Source organism: Arvicanthis niloticus, chromosome 18, assembly GCF_011762505.2.
Source record: "Arvicanthis niloticus isolate mArvNil1 chromosome 18, mArvNil1.pat.X, whole genome shotgun sequence".
NCBI lineage: Eukaryota > Metazoa > Chordata > Mammalia > Rodentia > Muridae > Arvicanthis > Arvicanthis niloticus.
In genome coordinates, this window is record NC_047675.1 from 12,558,234 (window position 1) to 12,567,257 (window position 9,024).

At 51.2% G+C, this 9,024-nt stretch overlaps 1 protein-coding gene across 2 annotated transcripts; it reads right to left on the reverse strand.

Annotated features, from left to right (window-relative positions):
- Positions 1-1,557: 1,557 nt before the first annotated feature.
- Best2 (bestrophin 2) lies at positions 1,558-8,048 on the reverse strand. 2 transcript variants are annotated; one of them, XM_034522137.2, is made up of 10 exons: positions 7,956-8,048; positions 7,004-7,157; positions 6,813-6,907; positions 5,416-5,649; positions 5,172-5,326; positions 4,796-4,873; positions 4,158-4,310; positions 3,993-4,073; positions 3,693-3,847; positions 1,558-2,339 (listed from the first exon to the last, which is right to left on the reverse strand). In XM_034522137.2, exons 2-10 carry the CDS (start codon positions 7,153-7,155, stop codon positions 1,916-1,918), a joined length of 1,527 nt encoding a protein of 508 aa, XP_034378028.1. In that variant the 5' UTR covers positions 7,156-7,157; positions 7,956-8,048; the 3' UTR covers positions 1,558-1,915. The 2 variants fall into 2 exon arrangements, with proteins under 2 accessions (XP_034378028.1, XP_034378027.1); XM_034522136.2 differs by lacking the exon at positions 7,956-8,048 and having other exon boundaries at positions 7,004-7,398.
- Positions 8,049-9,024: the final 976 nt, after the last annotated feature.

Consider the following 9,024-nt stretch of genomic DNA (forward strand, 5'->3'; position numbering starts at 1 on the left):
AATAATAATAATAATAATAATAATAATAATAATAATAATAATAAAGTTAAGAGCACTTGGTACCCAGGTTTAAATCCCAGCACCTACATGGTACCAACAGCCATCTGTAACTCTAGCTCCAGTGACTCTGATGGCCTCCTGTGGCCTCCAAGGGTGCCAGGCACACATGTGGTGCATACATACACATGCAGGCAAACACTCATGCACAAAATTTAAAAATCTTTTTGGTTTGTTTTTAGTTCTAGAGGCAAGGTTTCTCTGTGTAGCTTTGGCTGTCTTAGAACTCGATATGTAGACCAGGCTGGCCTCCTCAGAGATCCACCTGCCTCCGGAGTGCTGGGATTAAAAGCATGCACTATCACTGTCCCAATAAAATAAGTAAATCTTTAAAAAAATAAAACAGGGAAACTGGATATAGTGGTGTATGCCTTTAATTCTAGCACTCAGGAGGCAGAGGGAGGTAGATCTTTGTGAATTTGAGGCCAGCCTGGTCTACATAGTAAGTTCCAGGACAACCAGAGCTATATAGTGAAAACATTCTTTTTTCTTTTTTTTTTTTTTTTTTTTTTTTTTTTGGTTTTTTTGTTTTTTGAAAACATTCTTGAAGGAACAAAAATAAATAAAATAAATTGTGGCTGGAGAGATGACTTGGCAGTCAAGGGCACTGTCTGCCTTTCCAGAGGACTTGGGTTTTGTTTCCAGCACCAACATGACAGCTCACAATTGTGCATGTCTCCAGTTCCAGGAGATCCAACATTATGTGGCCTCAAAGAGAACCATGCAAGCAGTACACAGACACAATGTAGGCAAACACTCATACACACAGAATAATCTCAGCTGGGGCAGCATTTGGAAGGCAGAGGCAAATGGATCTCTGATTTCCAGATTGAGTTTCAGGACAGCCAGAAAACACAGAGAAACCCTGTCTCAAAACAAAAACAAACCAAACAACCAACCCAACAAAACCAAAATAGTTATTTCCAAATGAAGTAAAAAAAAATAAAAAAAACTGTGCAAACAAACCTGGAGTATCTGGGGTCTAGCACAGTGGCCTGGCTTAGTTAGCATGTGACAGGCCCTGGGTTGCATCTCCAGCACCACACACACAGAACCTGGAGTTCATTCGAGGAGCAAGGGGGAAACCATTGCTTTCTGGCTCCCTCATTAATGAGTGAACCTGGGGACAGCTCATTCCAAGTGCTTGTCTGGCACCCTAAAGGCTCTGATCACCAGGCAGCATTTCTCTCTCAGCAGTGAATAAAACCAAGGGTGCTACAGCACAATTTGGGGGGAGGGGTGGAGAATGACTAGAATATTGTAAAGAGAGTCTGGGAGACCAGGTGTGGTGTCACCCACCTTAGGGCTAGCACTAGGTAGGCAAGGGAGGTACGTGTGAGTTTGAAGAAAGCCTGCCTAGTCCATTTCAGGAGATACTGGCCAGTCAGCTCTGCACAGTGGGAAAAAAAAAAAGCAGCCTAGAAGAATTTCCAAATCATCTGGCTAAAGACAACGACACTTCACTGTTAACCATTTATTGAACGCCTACTATAAACCAACTACTTTAAAGACGTCGTTTCGTTTATTTTTGTTTTCATCCTCACAAGTTCATGAGGTAGGCAGTCACAATTCCACTGGAAGGGAAGAACACAAGGCACCCGACAGAAGACCCACAGAGGCCACAGGTCAGGTGGTGGTGTTTGGGAAGCAAAGTCTCTTAAAGAAGCTAGGAGTAGGGGGCGAAAAAAAACCAACAGCAGCTGGGAGAATGTGGACCCCTAACGCCACCAACCCCAGTGGGAGACTCCGCTGGTCAAAGTGAGCAGGTCGGCTTTCTGCAGGCCTAGCAAGCTTGTGCAATCCCTGGTGGTCGCGAGCATGTCCTATGGGTGTCCATAGGGGTCCTGGTCCCAGGGTCTCAGGCCGGACTCTCTTCCTCCTCTCCAATAGGGCTGGGCAGCCAGGGTGGCGCAGGAGCCCGGGGCCCCGGAATGGACACGGTGGTAAAAGGTTCAGGAGTTGGCCCCGGGATGGGGACGGGCGGCTCAGGACATGCGGGAGGCTCCAGCTCAGGCTCCCGCAGGCTGGGGTCGAGCAATGGGTCTCCACAACCGCATTCAACGCCTCCGCCATCCGCCGTGCCTGCACAGCCACAGCTGGCTGCCGTGGAGGCCTCTGACACACAGCTGTTCTTCCGCCTTAATAGCGACAGGCGCCGCCCCAGCGGACCCACATTACCGGCCCCCGCCGGCAGGAGGCGCTGCAGAAAGTCCCCGTGAGCCTCTCCCAGCGGGCCTTCCATGCCGTCCAGCCGCTGGAACTGCATGTCCTCTTTAGCCAGCCTACAAGATGAACAGGGGTCATCACTGAGGCCTAGCTCCTTTGTGTTGATGTATTATTTCATTTCAGTTTTCTGCCCCACCTTCACCAGGGTTTGTTTGTGTAACCCTGGCCGTCCTAGAATTCGCTTTACAAACCAGTCTGGCCTTGAACTTACTGAGATCTGCCTGCCTCTGCCTCCCTGGCGTTAAACACGTGTGCCACCATCACCTGGCTTGTTTAGTTGTTGTTGTTTTATTTTTGAGCAGAGGAAAGGTAGATTAAGGAAAGAGAGGAACTCTCAGGAGTAAGAGAGGTTTCAAAGGAGGAACACTTTCCCTCTTCCTCTCCATCTTTCCCTCTTCCTCTCCCTCTCTCCCTCTCTCCATCTCCCCCTCCCCCTCTCCCCCTCTCTCCCTCTCTCTCCCTCTCTCCCTCTCCCTCTCCCTCTCTCCCTCTCTCCCTCTTCTTCTTTCCCTCCCTCTCTCCCTCTCCTCCCTCTCCCTCCTCTCCCTCTTCCTCTCCCTCTCCCTCTCCCTCTCCCTCTCCCTCTCCCTCTCCCTCTCCCTCTCCCTCTCCCTCTCCCTCTCCCTCTCCCTCTCCCTCTCCCTCTCCCTCTCCCTCTCTCTCTCCCTCTCCCTTTCCCCCTCCCCTCCCCCTTCCTCTCCCTCTCCCTCCCCACCTCTCTCTGTGTTGTTTGTTCTGACAAAGTCTCACTACTAAGTTCTTACTGTTCTGAAATTCACTATATATTCCAGATTGGCCTCAAACTTGTGAGTGAATCAACCTTCTGCCTCTTATCTCCTAGTCCTGGGACTGGCTCCAGGTGTGTGACCTCACATCCAGGTCTGCCAGTCCATCTCTGTCTGTTTAGCAGTGTTTGGGGTGGAAACTAGGACCTCTTCCATGATAGACAAGACCCTACTCTCATCCGGGCTTTTCTCTTTTTAGTCCACGTAGCAGGATTCGAAGCACCTGAGATCCACCTAGCTCCAGCCTCCCCTATATATCACTCTGAAGGACCTGGGCATATCTTCTGGTGCTACAACCTCAATCATGGCCATATCTTGTCTCTAAACGTCTTTAGCTCTTCCCCCAATCTCCAACTGATGACCAATTCCCGCCTCAGTCACAGTGACTTGATCTAGTTACATAGCTGAACTCCTCATTCCCTCAGCTCCACCTCCCGAGAGTTAGTGTTCTTAGTGTGCTCCACCTTTCCAGGCAAAATTGCCCAGCTTGGTTACTGGAATCCCCTTCCCCCCCCTCCCCCCCCTTCCCCCCCCCCCCCCCCCCCCCCCCCCCCCGTTAATCCACAGACCATAGACCCTTCTTGGCCTGCAGAGCCCTAAGCCACACCCACCCTGCTAACTCACGCTATATCAAAGGTGGAGCCCTGGAATGAGGGCTGCTGAAGCAGGAAAGCGGTGGCCGCGGTGTAAGGCGCGCGAGCTTCCGCTGCATCCCAGTATAGATCTTTCTCCAGCATGGCCAAATCGTCATACATCTCATCTACAGCTAGCATGGACACCTGGGGGTGCGGACAGACGGCAGGGTGGGTGGAGCCCTCACGGTGCGTGATGAAAGGCTGAAGGGTGTTTAGGGCGAGGCCTAGGAGCGTCTGGGACCACCCTAGGAAACTCTTAGGTGAATGCCCACCAGGAGGAGACGCTGACCTGGAAGTTGCGATCAATGAGAAAGTTGGTCTCAAAGTCGTCGTCGTCCTCTCCGAAAGGGTTAATGAGCTGTTCTGCTACCTGAGTTCAGCGAAGAGAGGCAGGGGGAGTTCGGAGAATCTTGCAAATCTCACTCTTCCCTCCCTGCCTCAGGACCCTACCCACCTTAAGCCAGCCAACGTAGAAGAAGAATTGTAGTAAGGTGAAGATCGGTATACATAGGTCCAGAGTATGGTCTTTGTAGCCCTGTGCAGGGTCTAGGAATTGACGGCCGATGAGGCAAGCCAAGAAGTAGCTGTACACTGCGATAGTGACTACCTAGGGCCATGCAAATGGAAACCAGATCACTTCTACCCCCCACCCCCTCTCTGTGTGCCTTAGGGAGTCATAGAAAGATCAGGACTAGCATTGAATAGTAGGATGATTGAGTTGATCTCAGGCTGGAGAGATGGTTCAGTGGTTAAGAGCACTTAGTGCTCTTCCAGAGGTCCTGAGTTCAATTCCCAGCAACCACGTGGTGGCTTGCAACTATCTATAAGGGGATCCGATGCCCTCTTCTGGCATGTCTGAAGATGGCAACAGTGTGTGTGTGTGTGTGTACCTATTATGTATAATTTTTTTTTTTTTTTAAAAAAGAAACTCTCTATGTAACCTAGCCTGGTTTCTAACTCTGGATTCTTTTACCGCAGTTTCCCGAATGCTGGGAGTTAGTACAGACGTGTGTACCACCATGAACGACCACCATTTTCCCTTAAGAGAAATAGGGCCTCCTAGGCTGACTATAAATGGAAGCATGAAGTTACCTGGGTGTAGACGAGAGGTATGCTAATCCAGTCGTAGTGAAACAGCATCCCACATTTGCTCCGAAACACATTCAGTTCCTGTGGGTAGGTGCAGGTCATGAAAGGGATCGAACACTGAACTTGTGTGAAGACTAAATATGAGTGCCCCAGTGGAGACGGGGATCAGATATTATGAACTAGGCGAGTGTATCCTGGAGCTGCAGAGTATTTGGTGATGATGTACGCCTGGGTGGGGTTACCACGCGCTACAGGGCTGCCCGCATGGAAATAAATGCACCTGGTAAGAGTGTTTGGGAGGTTCGAGGTCCGTCACTCTCGACCCATTCCAAAGTGCACAGTTTCTGCTATTGTAACGATGACTTCCTCTCTGGCTCACCTCTAGCAGCAACTTAAGGGCACTATTGTCGCGAATGCGCCCCTCTCGCCGCGCCTGCGCTGCCAGGCTCGAGAACCACACGCAGGGCACCCAGTACTTGTTGTAGGACGAGTTCAAGTTCTCGAACTTCTTGCGCTCCTCTCGGGTCATAAATCCTGGGGGGATTCGGCGGGGGGGGGGGTGATCCAAGGTTACTCGCACCGCTCTCCTGTCTAGCCCTGCCATCCTCTAGCCAGAGACTCACCAGCCTCGACTACGTGGTCTATGGTGGGGAACCGTTTGAAGACTGCTGTGCTAACAGAACGAAGGATCAGCACCGCGGAGAGCCCTGCATAGCGCATGAGCGTGCGCCGGTAGAGGCGGCCTCGATCGTCTCGTCCATGCACGGTGCCGGCCACTATGCACATGAGTGCGTCTGGCAGAGGCATGCATAGGTACTGGTTCCACCAGCGATGCACCACCAGAGTCACGTAGAAGCCTAGGAGCAAGCCGGAGATGGGAACTCAGCAAGAATTTGGGAGCCCAAGCCGCGGAATATAGGGTTTGCATCAGGGACACTTGGAAAAGGCTGGTCACCCTGACCACCAGGCCTTCTAGTCTGAGAATGTGGGGATCCAGTTCTGAAGCCAAAGAGACTAGAGCAGGTTGAGGTACCCTGAGATGGGGAATTGTGATCCTAATACAGAAGTGGAGACACAGGGGCCCTGAAGGGAACCCTAGGGAATCACTGGGCTTGGGCTATCTGGAGGATTGGAAACAAGGCGAGGACACTGGTGTGCAAAGATGGAATGTACACTGGGGACATCTAGATAGATTTACCACAGTAGCCACATGTAGTCTCTGAACCAGGGTCTTATCAATCTTATTAGTTTAAGCCTGACTCTGGTGGTGCATGCCTTTAATCTCAGCACTTGGGAAACAGAGGCAGGTGGATCTCTAAGTTTGAAGCCAGCCTGGTCTACATAATGAGTCCCAGGACAGCCAGTATATACAGTGACAGAGAGAGAGAGAGAGAGAGAGAGAGAGAGAGAGAGAGAGAGAGAGAGAGAGAGACAGTCTAGTCCTCAGCCTGGTTCACATAGGGAGCTTCAGGCTAGCCAGGGCTACATAGTGAGAGACCTTGTCCCAAACAGAAAACAAACATAGAAACAACCCACCTAAAACAACAGAAAACATAACAAAAAAGCAAACCCACACATAGTTTGGCCCTATGTTAGAGGGAGAGCTGGGCAGGCTGGCTATCCCGTCCATGTGATGTGAGGGGTGTGAAGTTTCTGTGGGGCCTGGGCCAGGCTGGATTTGAATGGAATAATATTTATTTCCTGGAGAGAGAGTGCTCAGGATGTGTGTGGGAGGATAGTAACCTGACACAGACACAACTTGTGATAAGTCTGTAGGCGAGGTGATGCTCCCAGGGGACACCTCAGAGGGTATCTTAACCAAGTGATATCCAGTGTTTCAGGATGTAGGGTCATATTGGGTATCTTCCAGGTGTGGCTTCAGAAGTGGGAAGCTCTGGAGGTTAGATTTGAGTGACGTGTCTGTCTTAGAGGGGTAGGAATGGGGGTCTCCAAGAAGCATGGATGGAAAACAGATTTCTCCTTTACATAGGAATAGGCTGCTCAGGGGACACAACCTCACCAAGTACGAAAGAGACGGGGATGAGGCTGGCGTACTGGTCGCAGTATATGACAAGCTTCTCGAAGTAGCGCTTCTGCTCTTCTGCCAGTAAGAAGCTGCGGGGTAGGGAATGCAGTAGTACAGGTCTCCCCTCCACTCCCAGTCCCTTCCACAGGGCTCAGATCCCCAGCCCGGACGCCAGCTCTTCTCACCGATAGGCGGCGCTTAGTGCCATGTAAAGTCCCAGGAAACACAGCAGCTCTCGCCACAGGAGCTTGTAGATGCTTCCGCGCCACAGCAGCAGCAGCTGAGAGAAGCCACCGAAGCGGGCATTCGCCACTCGGGCTGTGTAGGTGACGGTCATCGCTGCGCTTGGCCAGTGTGGCCAATAGAGAAGAGGTTAGCCTGGGTCCGGGCCTGTGAGCCAAGGGAAGATGCTGGGAGGGGCTGATCCTGGAAATTTCAGTTGAAGGTGGAGGTGCCAGTGGACAGCGCAGCAGGTGATTTCCAGTGTCTCAGGACCCTAGCGCCTCATAGCACTAGGGCGGTCTCCACTCACGTCCTGTTACCACTCCACCCCACCCCCCAACCTCCCGGGTCCTGGCTCTTTCTCGAGTCTCCCAATCTTGCTCTGTCTTCCTCTTCTAGACTACTGGACTTTACTTAGGTCTCTCACTTCCTAAACCTTCGGATGAATCTAGTCACTTTTTGACTTTCCTCCCCCACACCCCCTATCCCTTTCACCTGTACAACAATCGATCTTCTTGACTTCCGGAGTCTTCAGTTTCTAATTCTCAGAGTTCAACACCCCCCACATACTTGTTCACTCTCCCAAGTTTGGTTTTCTCTCTGTCCTCTCTTGAGACTACAGTCTGCCCCCGCAGAACTACTAACCCCCCCATATTCAGAACTGCTCTTAATGATGTCTCTAAAGCTCCTGGTCCCCAGTCTGTCCAGCAGCCTCCTTTCCTCCCGATAGGAACCAGCTCACCCCAATTCCCACTTAGTCCTCCAGCTCTGACCCCTCCAGTCCTACTTCAGACCCTCCGTTAACTTTCTTCCTTTTTTGCTGCCCCTCCTAGCCATCTACCCTGCCCCCCAGGAGTCCTGCCCAAAGCCCACCGGCCCAGGGACATTTATTCTCCCAGACCTGGTCCTTCTCACCTGTGGCAGTACAGGGACACAAGGGACAGAGACTGAATGGGAGGGTGTCTTCAGTATTGGGTGGGACTGAAGCCAGACTGTTTGGGAAGGAGCTGGGGAGTGGGCGTGGGCAGCCCCTCCCAAGTCCATCCCCTTTAGTTGAGTTACTGCCTCAGAACTTTGTTTGGAGAAGGTCTGCCAGTTTGTCTCCTGGGCAGGGGTGTGGGGTTGGGTGGGGTAGTGGTGTGTGTGTGTGTGTGTGTGTGGTCTGCCTTGTACTTTCTTGCTCCTTTGTCTCCCTCCCTCTTAGGGAGAAGATCCAAGGTATCTGGAAACAGAACAGGAGAATCAATCTCTCTCTCTCTCTCTCTCTCTCTCTCTCTCTCTCTCTCTCTCTCTCTCTCACACACACACACACACACACACACACACACACACACACACACACACACAGAGCCCAGCAAGACTGGGTCACCCTTCAGTTACCTGTGATCACAAGCTGTCACAAGGATGCACACCACACTGTAGACCCAGACACACATTTAGCTTCCCTTACCACAGTGGCAATCTACACTGTCACAGAGACTTTCAAGGTCAGCCAGGTATGCTGGCAGCTAAGACAGGAGGACTGTCATGTGTTCCAGGCTATCCTGGGCTACAGAAGGAGACCGAATCTCAAAAATCCAAAAGAAGAAGAGATGGCTAAGTGGTTAAGTATGTACTACTTTTGTAGAGTTTGTTCCCCACACCCAGTCTGGCAGCTCACAACCATCTTACTCCAGCTGCAGGGGGCCCAAGGGCACCTGTACTTAAGTGCACATATACATGAAAAAGTAGAGCTGGAGATAGGGGGTTAAGAACGCACACTGCCTGTACTTTCAGAATTTGGTACCTACAGCCACATTGTTGTTTACAACTGTTGTAACCTCAGTTCTTTGAGAAAGGGCTTATCCGTGTAGTCCTGACTGTCCTGGAACTCACTACGTAGACCAGGCTGGTCACGAACTCAGAGATCCACCTGTCTCTGCCTCTCGAGTGCATCACCACCACCCAGCTTGAAATAAATAATTAAAAAAAAAAACTCAATAAA

Excerpts from the sequence above, each read along its gene's own strand:
- Best2 (XM_034522137.2), bottom strand. The coding sequence starts at position 7,155 with ATGACCGTCACCTACACAGCCCGAGTGGCGAATGCCCGCTTCGGTGGC. Across the intron at positions 5,650-6,812 it reads CCCCGTCTCTTTCGTACTTG|GCTTCTACGTGACTCTGGTG; the intron begins GTGAGGTTGTGT and ends GCTTGCTCCTAG. Across the intron at positions 4,874-5,171 it reads CCCTTAAGTTGCTGCTAGAG|GAACTGAATGTGTTTCGGAG; the intron begins GTGAGCCAGAGA and ends ACCTACCCACAG.